The sequence below is a fragment of the Arachis duranensis genome, chromosome 4 (genome assembly GCF_000817695.3).
Source record: "Arachis duranensis cultivar V14167 chromosome 4, aradu.V14167.gnm2.J7QH, whole genome shotgun sequence".
Lineage (NCBI taxonomy): Eukaryota > Viridiplantae > Streptophyta > Magnoliopsida > Fabales > Fabaceae > Arachis > Arachis duranensis.
The window spans coordinates 1,833,472-1,851,887 of NC_029775.3; the positions used below are offsets into that span (position 1 = coordinate 1,833,472).

At 31.7% G+C, this 18,416-nt stretch overlaps 1 protein-coding gene and 1 non-coding gene across 3 annotated transcripts in view; both read left to right on the forward strand.

The window, feature by feature from the left end:
* The window catches only part of LOC107482390 (probable acyl-activating enzyme 16, chloroplastic), a 12,470-nt gene extending 7,088 nt beyond the window's left edge, over positions 1-5,382 (forward strand). For both annotated transcript variants that reach the window (XM_016102847.3, XM_016102848.3), the window contains 9 exons: positions 71-229; positions 925-978; positions 1,058-1,138; positions 1,852-1,989; positions 3,721-3,880; positions 4,134-4,213; positions 4,320-4,465; positions 4,996-5,053; positions 5,141-5,382. In XM_016102847.3, the coding sequence (XP_015958333.1) occupies positions 71-229; positions 925-978; positions 1,058-1,138; positions 1,852-1,989; positions 3,721-3,880; positions 4,134-4,213; positions 4,320-4,465; positions 4,996-5,053; positions 5,141-5,233 (969 nt within the window). In that variant the 3' untranslated portion in view covers positions 5,234-5,382. The remainder of the gene's footprint in view (positions 1-70; positions 230-924; positions 979-1,057; positions 1,139-1,851; positions 1,990-3,720; positions 3,881-4,133; positions 4,214-4,319; positions 4,466-4,995; positions 5,054-5,140) is intronic.
* A 7,660-nt stretch (positions 5,383-13,042) lies between these two features.
* Positions 13,043-13,116, forward strand: TRNAM-CAU (transfer RNA methionine (anticodon CAU)). The gene has a single exon. It is a non-coding gene; the product is annotated as a tRNA-Met (tRNA).
* The last annotated feature ends 5,300 nt before the right edge of the window (positions 13,117-18,416 follow it).

An 18,416-nucleotide genomic window follows, 5' to 3' on the forward strand; every position in this document is an offset into this window, starting at 1 on the left:
GAGTATATACGTAGTAATTCTACTTCTTCACAAATATATTTTCTCTAATAAGCTCTGGTTATGTTTGTAGGGTAAATGTCTAACAAAGAATGAGAAGCAGCCTTCTTATCTGTATTCAACGTTGGAATGGTTGTGGGCAAGAATAGTTGCTGCAATAATATTTCCAATTCATATGTTGGCAAAGAAAGTGGTCTACAGTAAAATCCATTCAGCTATTGGAATATCAAAGGTCTTGCTATTATATGCTTATTTAATTTCTATTTATTTTTGAGGTGTGTCATGCTGGTTGTTCCTTGCATTAAGTTTTGAGCAAATATTTCTAGTTTATGTTTCCATGAGTACTTTGCAAACTGGTTGAAGATGTTTAAAGTGGGTTTTGAGTAATCATCTATTGACTTAGTTAACCTAGTTAGTGGTTAGTTATTCCAATATTTTAAATATTTATACAGTATTCCCTCCATTCCAAAAATATCAAGATTTTTCTAAGATTCTATTCTATTCGAGTCTCTGTCAGTTGTTTGCTTCTATAATATTTTCCACCATTTCCTTGCTCATAATTCTCCTTTGTAAATTAGCTTTAGAAAGTCCGGTGAGACTTTTTGTTTTTGTTTCTCTTTTTAATTTAAAGGGTGTGTGTTTATTGGTAGCAGCACTCGAGCAAACATTATCTATGAACTTTGGTTTGTCAAGTAAAGTTCAACTCAAGTCTCAAGGTTTTCTTCTTTGTTTCCATTATAGTAAGGAAAAGTTTCCNGATAAAAAATGGGGAAAAAACAATCTGCTGGTTTTGGTTATGTCATCTTTGGTTGGCCCTTAGTCCCGTAGTGTTCCATCTTTACACTAAATTTTATGCCATGCTGCTTATTTTAAATATTTTTCAAAATGTTTCTGCTCATAACAAGTGAATCTTCTGGCACTCTGCAGGCTGGAGTAAGCGGTGGTGGAAGCTTACCTATTCATGTTGACAAATTTTTTGAGGTTTGGTATTACACCTTTTTAACGAGTAAGCAGAATATTGTTCGCTTTATTTAATGTCATTGGTTTCAAATGCATACAGGCTATTGGTGTTAAAGTGCAGAATGGATATGGTTTAACAGAAACTTCACCAGTTATTGCTGCTCGGCGACCTGAATGTAATGTAAGCAGCAGAATATAAATTCTACAATATTATGCCATTGTTTTTTCAAGCATATTGCTGGTGCTTTCTGTTTAAAATTCTTACTCTACTTTTAAAGTGGTTAAACTTGCCATTTTTCTAAACGTAATCTTGCATTTTTTCTTAATAACAAGCTATTTTAGGTAATGTGTTCTTTCCCTCTAACCTTCAATATATTTGTCTGTTCATCCTTTTTCCCTCAATTTGGGGGGTTGATGGGACAATAGTATATGTTGAGAATGGGATTTTTTTTTTCTTTTTTAAGGAAAGGGAGGGAAGGGGAGCCTTGGAGCAATGAGTTGTCTCCGTGTGACCTCAAGGTCATCGGTTCAATTTGTGGAAATTGTAATGATCAGGTTAGGTTACGTACATTGCACTCTTTGGGTGCGGCCCTTTCCCGGACTCTGCGTTAACGCGGGATGCTTGTGCACCGGGCTGCCATTTTTAAGGAAAGGGAAGGCTAAATGAGATAAAATGTAGTGTGTCAACATGCCTTTTATCTGTTTTCTCTTTTATTTATTCCAATTCCGATAAGATACCTTAATCCCTATTATAGCAAAGTATATTTGTTTCCATGTAGAGACATTGATACTCGTAATAATAGCATAATTTGCATTCTTCTAATTGGTTTTTATCTTGAGTCTGCGAAGAGTGGTGCTTTTATCTGAAAAGGTCACAGACTTAATTGTTTGAAGGTTATTGGATCTGCTGGGCATCCAATTAGGCATACAAAATTTAAAGTTGTAGATTATGAAACTGGTGAAGTTCTTCCACCTGGTTCAAAGGGAATTTTGAAAGTGACGGGCCCAGCATTGATGAAGGGATACTACAAGGTAATTTACTTCGTCCATATGCAAGTTTACATGTGTGTCCTATGGTGTGTTTGGTTGGAAAAACAATGATATAGTGTAACTACTTTTAACTGGATTGACCCCGCACGATGCGCAGAAAATACAATAAAAATTGTCTATAAATAATTAAAATATAGATCAATTATCATTAGAAATTAAAATTATAAGTATATAAAATCTGATTTTTTAATATTTTTAAAATATCAATTAGATTATATTATTAAACATAGAATAATAAGAAGAGAGAAAATGACAAATAACTATTATCGGTCTTTACCATTGTAACTCTCACGTAGCCCAGACTATAGTATCCACTATTCTTCTATTGCATCCAATGTCACAAACAATAACACACTGCAAAGTTATAATGATTTAGGAAAAGAAACAATTATTCGGCATATGAAAAATAGCGTTGTGCAACAACATTGCACAAAGCATACATTATTTTTATATGCCATTAACAATGCAATCCTCATTCAATGACATTAACTGATGCAAGTGAATTCATGAAATATGGAGCATGTAACTTAATAACACTGTTTATTTGGCAATAGAGTGTAGTCATTGATTAGAATTTTCCCTGCGAAATAAGGGAAACCAAGTAAACTATATTAGTATAGGCATGAATAAAAATCTTATTTGAAGAATGAGAGTGGCTCAAACGGTGTTTTAAGTGACTGATAATACTTAATTCACATTCAAATTGAAAGGTTTACAATATTGGAAGGCGAATTTAATCGAAGTAGGAGAAAAGGTGTAACTTAAGGTCCACTAAAGAGGAGCAATTTGAAAATGTTATTACATTTCTAACCATATAATAATAATGGAAGCTTTGAAGTGAAAATGAGGAAAGGAAAGAAAATAGTTGATGTGCATTAGGTTCAATTATAGAATGACAAATTGGTAAAATGATGATGTGGCTAAGCTAGAGATTATCTAAGACGTCAAGAATATATTTTACAACAATCTTGGTATCAGATTTAATATTTTATACATAGATAGATAGACATATTAGACTATTAGAGTGTTATGCTTTTCAGGAAGCTATTCTAAGGACTTGTTTGGGTGAACTTTTACGAAATTTTTTTTTTTTCAAGTGATCTTTTTTTTGAAAGATCTTTTAGAAAAGTAAAAGTAATTTTATGTTTGTATATCTCATGTAAAATATTTTTTATCTAACAATTATGTTTGGGCACAATAAAAAAGTACTTTTTTGTTTATTTATTATGTTAAAAACATTTTTTAAGTAAAAAAGATCTTAAAAAAAATGTAAATTATAGCTTCTAAAAAAAGATGTTTTTTTCCTAGTGTTTTTACTTTTACTACTAAAATTTTGCCACACAAAAAAAAAAAATGAAAAAAGATATTTTTTTACCAATTTAACGGCACCCAAACAAACACTAACTAGCTGGGGAAAACACTAGAGCAACTTTTCCCCCCAAGGTTTTCACTTGTTACATTTTTAGTTTTTGAACATTTTTCTTCTATTTTAAATGAAATTTAAAAAAAAAAGGAAGAAAAAACCCCATAGAAGTATTGTAAAATACTTAGCACTGGGGTGCTTTTTAATTTATTTGGAAATATTAAATTTTCTGCCTAAAAAGTAACCCTGTAATGATCACATCAGTCAAAAGTAGTGGTAAGCTAAGAGCTTGCATCATGTGCATGGAATGTGATCAAGTTGCGACATTAAATGTCTTATTCTTATGTCAGAATCCTTCAGCTACAAATCAGGCCTTGGATGGAGATGGCTGGCTGAATACTGGTGATATAGGTTGGATTGTTCCCCATCATTCAACTGGGCGGAGTCGCCATTCTGGTGGTGTGATAGTTCTGGAAGGTCGCGCTAAAGACACTATTGTGCTTTCAACAGGTAGGCCAGTAGTCCATACTTTTTGAATTGTTGCATTTGAGCCCATGTCAGTGTGTCTTGTTACTCCGAAATTTTGTAAACCCTTAAAAGGTTACATGTTTACTGTGTGGCTTAGAGTGTTTCTTTTCTTTTTAAACTTTTTTATAACCCGATTGCAACTGTGTGCTTTCTTACAGCATAAACAGCATGCTGAAAGTTGATAATTTCTTTCCCCCTTTATTTACCTACTGACAAATTGTTTGGTCAAGAGTAGGCGAAAATGTTGAACCGGGTGAACTTGAAGAAGCTGCCATGAAAAGTACCCTCATACAGCAAATTGTCGTTATTGGCCAGGTGAATTTGAGCCTTAATGTCTTCAAATTATTGAAGCTGACTACTTATATTTAACTATATCTCATGTAGTCTCGTATTCCAAAACTAATAACTGTTTAACATACAGGATAAGCGACGTCTTGGAGCTTTAATTGTTCCTAACAAAGAAGAAGTCTTAAAAGTGGCAAGGGAATTGTCAGTTATAGATTCAAACAGTTCAGATATCAGTCAGGAAAAAGTGACCAGCCTATTATATAAAGAATTGAACACCTGGTAAGACTTTGTCTCACTAAGAGAGAATTAAATCCCCATACACACATAGGGACTCCATACTAGGTTTTTGGTCTGAAACACTGGCACCATCACAACATGGACACATAGACTTAAATAGCATGGCTTTTATAATTTAAGATTGGTACATTTTCATAAGTGTCAAACTGCAAATGTTTACTACTTTAAACTTAAGAATGCTGGCTCATTTGAAAAATTTGTAACATTAAGTTTATTGACATTTTCAACCCTATTTACATTATACATAACCGTGTTTGAAGCATTTTCCAAGTAGTAGGAAAAAAATTATTGTTAAAACGTGTTTCTGAGTGTTGAAAACCAACATCTGTTGAAGATGCGCACACATGACATGCCAATAGCAAGGTGCTGTGTCTGTCCTTTGTGGTTTATGGTTGACTGATGAGAAAAAGAGAATATTAACATAAAATTCATCCTTTGCCGTTTCATTAACAACTCTTTTTGCCCCTATATTTTTGTGTTGATTATTTATTTGCTTTTCTTTTATTATGCAGGACATCTGATTTTTCATTTCAAATTGGTCCAATTCTTGTCGTTGATGATCCCTTCACGGTTAGATTAACTTCATAGTAGCAGTATTTGTCTATGTTTTGTGCAAAAGAATTGATATCTTTGACTAATCTTTCACTTAAATGACAGATTGATAATGGGCTAATGACACCCACCATGAAGATCCGAAGGGATAGAGTTGTGGCTCAATACAGGGATCAAATAGAAAACCTATACAAGTGACAAAACTTAAATGGTGTGCTACGAGTGTTTGTGTATTTAAAGACTGTTGTGCAAAAATCTTAAGTTATTCTCCTTGTGTGACATTTCAATAAATAATAATGCTTACATATATCACAGGCAGTGTATAATATCATCCATTTGTTTTGCTGACCTTTGTTTCTCCACTTATTATTATTATTATTATTATTATTATTATTATTATTATTATTATTATTGCTGCTGTTGTTGTTGTTGTTGTTGTTGTGCATCAGTTTCTCAGTGAACGTTTGTCTGTTTATGCACAAAATTGTTTATGAATTGGATCACCACCCTTTGCTAATCAATGGCTAGATTGAAAGCTTTTCTTTTTGGAGTTATGATTGAAAGTTTTTCTTTATATGAGTCATAACAGGTCTAGTTTGAGAAAAACCTGGTTTCTACAATAAAGGAGTGTTAAAAGTTTCTCAAGGAAAATAAGAATAATAAAAAACTACAGTTCTTAATTATTGGTTGAATACAAGTTGGATAAGTTATTATGTAAAGTAGCACATATGAAAGGTTTTTTTGCTAACAAGTTCTATTGGAGGTTATGCATATATTTATTTCATGTATATAGGTCATATTCATATATAACAAATTGGTAGAGTGAGCTAGAAGTTAGTTAGATGATAGAAAGGGAGAAGAGTAGGAAGCTATGAAATACGGATACAGATACGAGACATATAGATTCACGAATTTTAAAATCTTAGTCTTCGAGTAACTTTGTTAATTGAAATTCATATTTTATAAGTACAATGTTAATTTTTTTTAAAAATAGGCAACATTCTAAATATTTGAGTATAGACAGTAGTTTATTAGAAATAATTTTTTAAAAATTACATCAACTAAATGGTGATCTAATGTTGTAATATAAAACGAATTGGTAAATGTGTTTTATTGGTTAAGTTATTCCCTTTTATTCAATTATGCTTTTATTCATTTATATGTAATAATTCTTAACAAGTGGGTATATTATATTATTATATATTAAGAAAAGAGCACTATAATATTTAGGGAAAGTATGAGGAGACAATATTTTTATTGTACAATATATACAATAGGGTTTAATTGAAATTAAAATTAAATGATGGGTAATTAATTAATTTTGATTTCTTTTTAATTTGAAATTTGAAACAAATTAGGATTACCGTCAGTTATAGAATCAGAACAACAAACTCTCTCCCTCAAAACGGCGTGACCTCCATTCTCTCAATTAATCCGAGAATCTTGTCGCTTCAGCCCTCCATCCGGCACCACCGCCATCACCACCAGCAACCACCGTTGCCTACCTTCTCTCTCTTCCCTCTCTTTTCTTTTTCTTCCCTCTTTCTTCATTTCTCCTCAATCCCCTGTACGTTACCCCTGGTCTCTGTGCAAAGCCCAATCCCAGCAAAAAACCTCAATGCAACCCAGAGTGGCTGAGCTCTGTGCCGCTGCAACACCGCCTCTGCTACCCCTCTTTTTTCATTCTTCCCTTTTTACCAATGCAGGTTTCATGCTTCCTTTTGTCCGTGTTCTTTCGTTTATTTATTTTAACTAATTTTTAATTCTGCTTTTAGTGTTTAGATTAGGCTTAGATTAATAGATTGATACTTTTTGAATTCCAAAATATTTGATGGCCGATTTTTCTGGATTGATTGCTGCTTAAATTGAGTTTAAAATTTCTATTTACATATTGTGCACACCATATGCTCGATGAAATGCTTGAATGAAACTTTTTGTTTAATTCTTATGTTTGGCCAGCATTTGTCTTAAATTTTGTTATCTTTAGGCATTATAATTCAGAATTGTGTAATGTTAGGCTATTTTTAATGATGTTTAGATTGAGTTTTGACATGGCACTTGATTATTAGTTTTGTTTAAACACCAAATTGGTTTAAAATTTTAAATTTGGTCATTTGATTAGTGTAATTTAAGAAGTGCATATCATGTTTAGTCAAGTGAATTGAATAAAACTACCTATTCATGTATGTTTTAAACATTCCACATAGTTGCCATTAGATTATTTTAAATTCCTATCCTTATGCCTCTATGCCATGCAAAAACAAATAAATTTGGTCACAACTCACTTCACAATTGAAAATATATGCTCTAAGTGACTAGTTGATAAGTAATCACCCATGATATGCTTAATGCTTAGAGACCTGGATGAATCTTATTAGTGTAGTATATTTTTAAATAATATAAAATAGAACTTACTGCATTATTATTGTTAAGAGTTTTGCTGAAAATGTAAATTAAATAGAATAAAAAGAAGCATGCATGTTTAGATTATGAATATATGTATGAGTATACATGATAGATAGCCTATGCATTAACAATGCAACTGAGTAATGAAATAAGTGCATGTGTTGCCTTTTGATATTGGTGGTACACAGTGTGATGTAGCACATAGAATATGGGTAGTTAAAATGCTTACATAATAGGTAAAATAAAATAAGTAATTTAGTTACTATCAATAGGTGATGTTGATGCATTTTTTTCCAAGTTAATATGGGTAGAATGATGTGGTTCAGTTATATTTGTGTATCTTTCTCTATAGAGTTTAGAGAGGATTTTTTTGCATCTCATTTATTAATTGTTTATCTAAATAGTTTCCATTATTTGATTTGAGTGTTTATTTCGTGATTATAGGTCATGCTACTATTGAATGTTACTGAGGTTGAAAGTGAAGAGATGAATTTTGGCTACATGGTTATCTTCAAACAGACACGTGAGATGTTCATTTCTGTAGGCGATCAGATGTTCAATTTACTTGTGAATGCGGATGGTTATTATTGACTCCCTATTTCTATGTGAAGAATGTTATTTATGACTTAACTGACTATCGTGGTTTGCAAAAGCTTTTTCATTAACACGTTAATTTAGTGAATATCTGGTCGTGATAGGGAAAAAATAACGCTACAGTATTTTCAGTCAATCTGGATGTTCATTTTTGCTTGATTTTGGATGTTCATTTTCTTCATATAACTGGATGTTCATTATCATAGAACAAGAAATTGTCAGGTTTCACATTCATCCATTAGCTCACTGTTGCATCTGTTCAAAATGAATCAAATTAACTAGTCCCAAGATCAAATATCATGAGGGCAATGCTTTACCAATTCAACTCATTCAAAATAGAAAAATGAAAAACATATATCCTTGAATACATTCATAATTAAAAAATGTCATAATAGCAACTCTCTAGATGGTAACTTTCACTTTCAATCATTATGCTTAAGAGAATCCAAAAAAATACAATCACAACAACTTAACAATAGTTATATAGGATCCACGGTTATGTCCCTCTAATTGCACAGGAAAAAAAAATAAAAACCAATCTAATGTCATGTCGCTGATACCTGCAATATGTTTTCAAATTAATAACCAATAAATAAGATAGATAACACGACAATGTAACATTTAAAGAATCAAGTCAATATTTGACTAATCCAGTCAATATTTTGTTGTGTTGCTTTATAGACATTTAGACTATTTTGTTGTGTTGCTTTATAGGCATTTAGACTTCGACTAATATAGGATAGCAAAAAGGCTTGGTATTTTATGGCTTAGATTTTGGCTTGCGTTGCGACATAACTAAGGGTAGAAAACTGAGTTAAGTGGAGTTATTGTTATATTTGTGCAAGTATGGTCTGAACTAAAATTATAAAGTGGGCTCGAAGCTTTACATGTTTAAATAAAGCCAAAATATAATGACATATATACTACCATAACTGGATTAAGAGTAGCTGAGTACAGAATTAAAACTGAATCCATCAACATCTGGTTTTTCTAACCCCATACGGTTAAACACTTAAACCTGTTATTATATAGTAAACCGGGAAATGACAGAAACTTGTTTAGCCAAACATATTAAAATTCTTAAAAAAATATTGCTCACGTAATCATCTATTAGACACTTCCTTCAGCAATATTTATTCATTTTTGGAGATTGGTGCATTAATATTGGCCTCACTACCTTGTACTGTTTAACATTGGATGCTGTCTATGGTAATTAGTAAGTAGTATCTATATCACTTAAAATTGGTATTTGATATCTCATATTAGAAGCCAGTATTCGTATCATACATGCATTATTTTACAAAAAAATACAAACCATGAAAGAATTAACAAAAAAGAAAAACATCTAAATAAAATAAAAACTATAATAAGCATGGATACATGTGAATGTGAAAATCAACAATCTGATTACTTACTACAGTTTTCATCCAATTAAAGGGACAAAAAAATCTATCATGAACACCAAACATCCAATACCCTGGCGGCAGTTCTGATCGGTGGCGTCTCGCCCGGCAACTAAGTTGCAGTGAAGACCAGATGTTTAGCGATGGCGCCGAACTTGAGGGCAACGCACAGGTCACTTGCGTTCACCTGTGACCTTCCTCGGTTGCAGGTTGCGGGGCTCAGGGTTCTAGTGCCGTCAAGGGGCTCTGCAGCGAATTGGGAGGGTTTGAGTGGGGAGAAGGAGAAACAGCGTAACAAAAGGGATTGGGGATTTGGGAAAAAAGTGGAAATAGCAAAAACTTGGTGGTGTGTTTTAGTAAATAGCTATAATAGGATTAGAATTAATTTTCAGCTTTAATTTCAATTTGGGCCTAATAAAGAACCCATTATAGACATTGTATGCATATTTCATTATCTCCCTAGCGGAATCCTAATATTTATATTGTTGCCAATGAAGACTGACGACCTTTGCGGCTTTGCCTCTTACACAAACTAGAGGGGATGTATTATTGCAAGCATGCTGATATGGACACAACTACTAGAATATTTTAAATAAATGTATTATTGTAATAGCCAATAAAAACTATCAATTTTTATAAACCCACTTTCCAATTTTTTAAAAAACTTACACCCTAACTAGCTATCAGATTTTAACTCCTTATTTTATATGTTGCGGTTTCTTTAAACTACATCAAACTCTCTTTTTGTACTTTTTTTTATTAATTTATATTTTATTGTAAAATATCTATCTAATAACAACTATAAGTTAATATAGTCAATTATGTTATTGTTTAATTTGGTCAAGCAAGACTAATTAATTAATACCACTCATATGTGGTGGTAGACTGCATTGCATCCACCAAACTCCTCACACGCCCAGTCAAACTAACATGTTCAATTTGAATAATGAAATTTATATAAAAAATGATAATCACTTATAAATATACAATAAGTACTAGTTAATTAATTAACAAATAACACACACATTTTTGCTTCGAAAAGATTTCAACATGACATGGATAAATGCTACTAACGAAGCACGTGCTGCCCAACTGCTTACTGCATCTGTTCAAATAGCCGTTCCATAGGTAGCGTTTGTTTTCGGAGACAGGACACGGAGACATGGACAGCACATTCATAAAATGCGTTTGGAAGTAAAGACATGGACACTGAACATATTGTCTCCGGGACAGTTTTTTATACTTTCGTGTCCACTCTTTTACGAAGGACAATGATGGACACGGAATTTGGAAGAGGGACATGGACTGTTTTTATGAATTTTTTTTTTTTTTGTCCATGGTGCTATTTTTTATTATTCCACTGTTACCCCTTCTTATTTTTCCTATTTTGCGTTGTTCTCAGAAAGTACTTTTTTTACTCCATGCTTTTTTTTTTATCTCTACGTTCTTTTTCTTTCTCTTTTTTTCTCAGGTACTCTCTCCTTTTTATAAAAAATTTTATTGGACTTGGTAATTTCTTTTTTTCTTATCATTCTTACTTCAACATCATTTTAACCTTATATTATATTATTTGATTTGTAATAAAAATAATTAGTCTGAAAACTTTTAAAAGATAAATATTATAAAGGTAAAATTGATATTTTAAAATGCTAAAAAATAATTTATAAATAGTAATTGATTTTATATAATTTAAAGAAAAATTAATTTTTTGAAAAGAAAAATAAAATTTTAGATAAAAAATTAATTTTCTAAATAAAAATGGATTTTTATGTGCAAAAATTAATTTTTTCATTTAAAAATGGATTTTTTTTAAAACTGATTTTGTATTTAAAATTAATTTAGCTTATTAACCTAAATAAAATTTTTTATTAATCAAACTCAGATTTTTTTTGTTAATATTAACCATATGTATTCCTACATATTAATAATAAATTTAAAAAAATAATTATATTTATAAATTTATTTTAATATAAATACTATTATATAATTTTTTATTAAAATTTTTGACTGCTTCAAATATTTTTTTCAAGTTTCTACTGTCTGTACTCCTACGTACACTCATTATTTATTAAATTAGTTTATACTAAAAAATTTGGAATCACATGGCTATTTTAGTCGTTTTATATAATATTTTAGTCTTGTCCATGTGTATCCAAACATAATACTGAACATTACATTAGTGTCATATCCATCGTATCCAAACACGATACACAAAACACCATTTTTAATGTCTCTATCCTATTATCTTTGTCTCAGTGTCCTGTTCTGTCGTGTCTCTACAAACAAACGCTACCATATATAAAATCTTATGTTCCTAATAACAATTCTACGATAGCGTGCTAAAAGTTGCTACGTATGATACAATAAAAGAAATTAAAAAAAATATCACAAACAAATAAAAAATAAAACACACATTATCAACGGAAAAAAAAGTAACAATCAGAATATTAAACAATATAAACAATAAATATATCAGATGTTCAATTCAATAGGTATACAGATGTTTACATTGATTGTTCTTAATTAGATGATTATTCTTTTTTACTCGATTTACTCATGTACAATTAATAATGGCTGGATGTTCAATTTAGTAGGTGTGCAGATGGTTATCTAATATTAGAATTTAGGAGATAATTTAGGGGTGGAGTGTCTTTTTATTTTATTGGATTAATTTTAGAGCCTATTGTTCATATTGTTTGCAAAAGTCATTATCTACCTATGAAAATCCAATTAATTATTTAGGTGTATCCAAACGTATCGTACTTTAGAGCCTCTACTAATTATTGATGACTGCGTTTGTTGATAAGACAAGACATTGAGAATAAGACACAAAAAATAACAACCAAAATTTTGTGTTTTTGTCATGAAAAAGTATCGGGTACTAATATATTATCTGTCAACTTATTGCCAACAATAATTAATTATTATATTTTAAACACATATTTAAGGAAACACATTCAGAAAGTCCCGGGATAATTTGTTGAAAGCTTCAATCCCTGTAATTGAGCTCTTTTGCCCTTTTTTTCTTTGTTTGAGAGTACAGCTTCTTAGCTCAGCCTCATGCAGACCTTCGGGACTCGCCATTCTCGCATAAGTAGCGACCTGCACGAATGGTGTAACGACTGCCCCGCTGTCTCCGACATGGACCCGATGAAATTGAATTCTCCGTGAAGATGTGGAGTACCAACGGCTAGACGGTAAGACCCCGTGCACTTTAACTATAGGGTACAACCACTCTATTGTCCACTTCTAATAAACGTGATTGACGTGTTTGTTGGTCGACCCTAATCCTCCCATGAGCGCCATCTTTTCACCTCCTCTTCGATGCGCTCCGAAGTCTATGTCATCAGCTCAATGCAAGGTCCGTCGAAATCTTCCGGATGGGTCTAGCATCCGTAGGTCAGTTACTCCAGCGCCCTCACCTGATCCTGTCGGCCAGACAGAGGTCTAGGGGGAGTCCGGAAAGAGGACTCTTTTTGTTTAGCCGGCGGGCCCGCAGATATCAAAAGGCTTAGGCTTTCGAACTGCGTAACAAAAGAAACTCTATTGAGGGAAGAATGTTCAGGAACATGGATTGTAGGTATACCTAAAGAGAGGGGGAAGAAGCGGGGTAGAGTAGTTGGTTAACTCGTCAGGCTCATGACCTGAAGATTGCAGGTTCGAATCCTGCCCCCGCCATGTCTTGATTTAAAAAAGTCAACACTTGAACCCTAGTTTCCATCAAGCAGAAGCAAGACGGACCATTGTTCGAATTCTCCCCGGAACTGGAAGATCATTTCGAGATCTTCGAACATATTTGAGGGTTCAATGTGACTATTGTAACTTCATTCCTAGATTAATCCTCTTTGAGGAAGAGACTAGGCTGCAAGTGAGAGTGATAGAATCGATTCAGCTGTGAATGCTACCGATGCCGATATCGAAGCAGCTAAAAGAAGCAGTAAAAGTACAACCATCCAATAGCAATTCCATTGCACATTCATCTTCTTCTCTCAATTCCTAGCCTAACGGTTCGGAAAGAATAGTAGGTACCGGAGTAGTAGATACCTGAATGATTCTTGAGCTGCGCTGGGAGAAGTGAAAAAAACCAACTGCGGTTACGTGGAAAAGACCATCAACAGCGGACATGTATCTCAGTATAGCCCCCTTATTAAAAATTTCTATAGGAAGATTCATATGAAAGGCTAGGCACCTTCCCCCCGGTCAAATAAGGCGCACCTTTCATAAAGTTTGATAGAACTAATGCTACATCTGATCTGCTAATAAAATGAGATATTCTATCTCTTCCTCGGAACAGGTGAATCATAAATTTTATTCACCTAGGAGAACGCTTGAAAACACGATTAGGCAAGACCAAAACAGGGTGCAAAAAACCGAAAGCCCTTCTCTTCTTTTAAGTTCCTCCCAGATACATGGCTTACATACCCGGCTTAACATTCTTGGAAAACAATCGAATCGAGGGTCCGGAGGAGAATTGGCGATTCAATCTTGTAAACTCATTGAGACCGCAATTGGAAAAGGAGATACGAACGGAGCGGAACCGGGATTTAATTGGGTCAGAAGGGCCCTTAAGACAAGGAAATAGACAACGAGGACGATTTGGATGCCCTCCCTGTTATTCGAGAATAGTATGTTGGACAAGGGCTTCTTGCTCCTTAGGGCTTTCAAAAAAAAGTTTTGCAATTACCGCTGTAGAATAGTCATCCCTAAAAGAAGCTGTTTTCAAATTTCAATTTTAGAATAGGTTGTTCTCGAATAAGCTCTTTGAAAGATAACTGAATGCGTTTAGTCCCTTGGGGATGGGTCTGCGCCCAGGGGCTCTTTTTAGCACTTTTGAGGAAGTGAAGACGAATAGTCGACTTTGTTGCCTGCTTGACTGCTTTCATATCCTGATGTCAGAAAGGGTGTTCTCTCGCACTCTTTTAGCTGCAAGGGAACCGTCAGGTTGTAGTGGTTGAAGTAGAGCCAACAGTGGCCGTTTAGTCCACGGTCCATTAGATGGTCGGTGCAAGGCCAGAAATTTGAACACATTGATTCCTGTCCTTCGCTTCAGGGCCTGTCCCTCGGTGTGGTCAGTACTTCATACTGTCGGGCAGCGAAGCTTACACTTGTTAACTAATTATGACGGTTCGCCAGGGCCTCTTTCCTCCTCCCTTTTCTGCTCACTCGTAAGGGGAGTCACCGACCGGAATGACATGTATCCGAAGTCCTCTCCACCGGATACTGTCCTAAAACAATCCTAAGCTTCAAGCTCATCCAGAAAGACCCCAAGCCCACTAGCGGACTACTGATCCTATTAGAAAAAAGAAGACGAGACTCGTGCATCTGAAAAGAAAGGGTGTTCCATTAAACACAATCATAAACAAGATTTGGCAGAACTTGGCAAAAATGCTGTTGGTAACATAGCAGGATTGTTTTGTAATAAACTAGAATAAATTATGAAAATTTAATTTATTTTTATTTTTTATTCAAAAATTTGAGAAAAATATATAATTATAAAATATATTATTATGAAAAATTAACAAAAATAATAATAATAAAAAAAGTTGTGTCTTTGTTAGTATCTTTATATTTTTTCTATTAAAATAAATACAAAATACATTAATTTAGTATTTTTAAACATAATATCTCTATTTATATTTTATTTGTCAATTTAATTTTGTATTTTTATATCTTTGTCTCTGTGTCTTCTTTATAAATAAATACAGTCAACAATTTTTTAGTTAGAACATTCTATACTGTTTAAACATGTAACAAAATAATATCATTATTCAATACTTCCAAAAACAATAATTAACTTGCAATTTAATGACACTTGGGGCTAGCTAAAAATATGACTAAAAATATGACTAAAATTTTACGATAATGTTAAAAAGACAAAAGAAACAGTTAAAATTTGTCTCATTAATTATCACGACAATCAATGAATATTAAATAAGACAAATTTAAACTATTTTTTATTAATTTTCTTTAGTTACCAAACATTTTTAAAATTCTATTGCCATCGCTTGAAGCTTTCATTCGGATCATCTCCAGATGTCGAAATCTTTGCGTCTACACCACCGTCGTTGAAGAGCTGATGGCTCTTGGGGTGTTGAACGTGTGTTATGAGGATGCAAAGGTTGCATTCACCGCCGTCCCTATTAGCTTGCCCTTCAAGTGTTTCTTGGTTGATCCTACATCTATTTTCTTTTTTCTTGAGTATAGATGGGTGGGTGGAATGGTTTTGGCGATAAGATTATTGAGGGTGAGACGAGATTAAATTTTTGGATTAATTAGGTTACGTTAGTTAATTAGGAGGAACAATTTGAAAATGTTGATAATTTTTTAGTGTTTAAATAATTTTATCAATTAAAACTCATATTTTATAAGTATAATGTTATTTTTTTAAATAAATTAACATTTTAAATATGCATGCGCATAAGTACATGTAGGAGTTTATTAGAAATAATTTTTAAAAAATTACATAAACTAAATAGTGATCTAAAGGTTGGCAATATATATTTTATTTATGGGTATTCAATTCGAAGTAATCTGTTCGAATAGGATTGTCTATCCGACACGCTGCAGATAGGGTAAAGTGTGGTGTGAGTTTGTTTGCGAATAAAATAGGATAGTTTAGACTTCTTTAAAATTTTATTATTTTTAATTTTAATTTAAATTTAATTTTTTATTTTTTATTTTATTAATATGTATGAAATTTAGAATGTTGAATTTTATATTTGTTTAAAATTTTTTTATTTTTCTATAAATAAGATCGGATAGAGTAGAATTTGAAATTTTAGGATATAAATATGGTTAGGATTAAAAAATTCTCAACTCGCTGATAAGATAGGATTATGGTAGAGTCCAAATCCTATCTTACTCTACCAATCATCAACCTTAAATGTTGATTATAATATAAAACATTAAATTCTATAAAAATTACCAATATTGTCATATGTGTTAGGGTTTTTTCTTTTTCTCTCGAAAGAAGAAGGAAAGAAGGAAGTCCCTCAGGTCTTTTGTTGCCGTCTCAGTGTGGACCGTAGTAGTCCTCTTCTGTTCCTCCCCTCTTTTACCCTTTTCTTTTTTCTTTTCGTATCTCTTCTTCTTCTCTCCTTAGTCTCACTCCCGCTCTTACTTTATCCAGTTACTATTTTCCACCACCTCCATTCTCCCATTGCCCATACTTTCACACCGTCACCTTTTTTTTTCTTTTCTTTGTTCACTTATTTTTTTCCTCTTTTTTTTCTTAGTTTGTTGTTATTTTTTATTTCACTGTTTTTTACTTTTTTTTTTTTTTAAAGATCTAGATTTGAGATCCAAATTTATATTAAATATTTTTTTTGTGATATTTCTTTTTCATTTTGTAGTATATTAATTCCTTTTTTAGATATTTTAGTTATGTCTTCGCAGATGTGTGATGAAGATATAACAAGAACTTTTCATCCATAAAAATATTTACAGTTTTACATAATATTTAGACTGATTCTGAGAAGAAAAGAATATCTATTTTTGTATTGTAGTATTTTCTGTGTAGATTTAAAAATAAAAGAGATTATAATTGATCTTTATTCTCTTATATATGATTCTTTGTAATCAAACTTTGTATCTTCTTTTATATCATTATTCAATATAAAATTTATCTATTTTTTTGTGTTATCTTAAAGGTTAAATTATACCGTTGGTTCCTACACTTTCAATAAAATTGTAAATTAGTCTCTACACTTTAAAAATTTATAATTAGGTCCCTAAAGATAATTAAAATTTATAATTTCGTCTCCGTCGTTTAAAAAGTGTTTGATTTAACAGTATATTCTCTATTTTAACAGAATATTCTCATCATATTCTAAAAATATTTTGTTAAATCAATATTTTTTGACCGGTGGAGACTAAATTGAAAATTTTAATTTTTTTAGGAACCTAATTACAAATTTTTAAAATGTAGAGACCAATTTATAATTTCACTAAAAATGTAGGGAGCAACTTTGTAATTTAACCTATTTTAAATCTAATATTTTTTCTATAATATATAAATGTCGTTTGATTATTTTCTTAAATATTTTTTTCTGTAAAAAAAAATGTAATATAAAACGAAATGGTAAATGTTTTTTATTGGTTAAATTATTCCTTTTTATTCAATTATGCTTTTGTTCATTTATCTGTAATAATTCTTAACAAGTGGGTATATTATATTATTATATATTAATTATTAAGAAAGAGCAATATAATATTTATATTGTTGCCAATGAAGACTGGCGACCATTGCGGCTTTGCCTCTTAAACTAGATAGGAGATGTATTGTTGCATGCATGCTGATATGGACATAATTATTGGAATATCTTAAACAAATGTATTATTGTAATATTTTTTTAAAAGCATCGTAAAATTAGAAAAATGTTATTTAGCCAATAAATTATCAACTTTTAATTAGTTTTTAAATTTAATATATTAATTACATTAATTATTATAAACCCACTTTCCAATTTTTTAAGAAACTAATAACACCCTAACTAGCTATCAGATTTTAACTCTTTATTTTATATGTTGCGGTTTCTTTAAACTACATCAAACTCTCTTTTTGTACTGTTTTTTTTATTAATTTATATTTTATTGTAAAATATCTATCTAATAAAAACTATAAATTAATATAGTCAATTATGTTATTATTTAATTTGGTCAAATAAGACTAATTAATCAATACCAAATTCCTCATATGTGGTGGTAGACTGCATTGCACTCACCAAACCCCTCACACGCCCAGTCAAACTAACATGTTCAATTTGAATAATGAAATTTATTTATATAAAAAATGATAACATCACTTATAAATATACAATAATTAAGTACTAGTTAATTAATTAATAAATAACACACCCACATTTTTTGTTTCGAAGAGATTTCAACATGACATGGATAAATGGTACTAACGAAGCACGTAGTGTCCAACTATTGCATCTGTTTAAATAGCCGTCACATATATAAAATTTTACGATTCT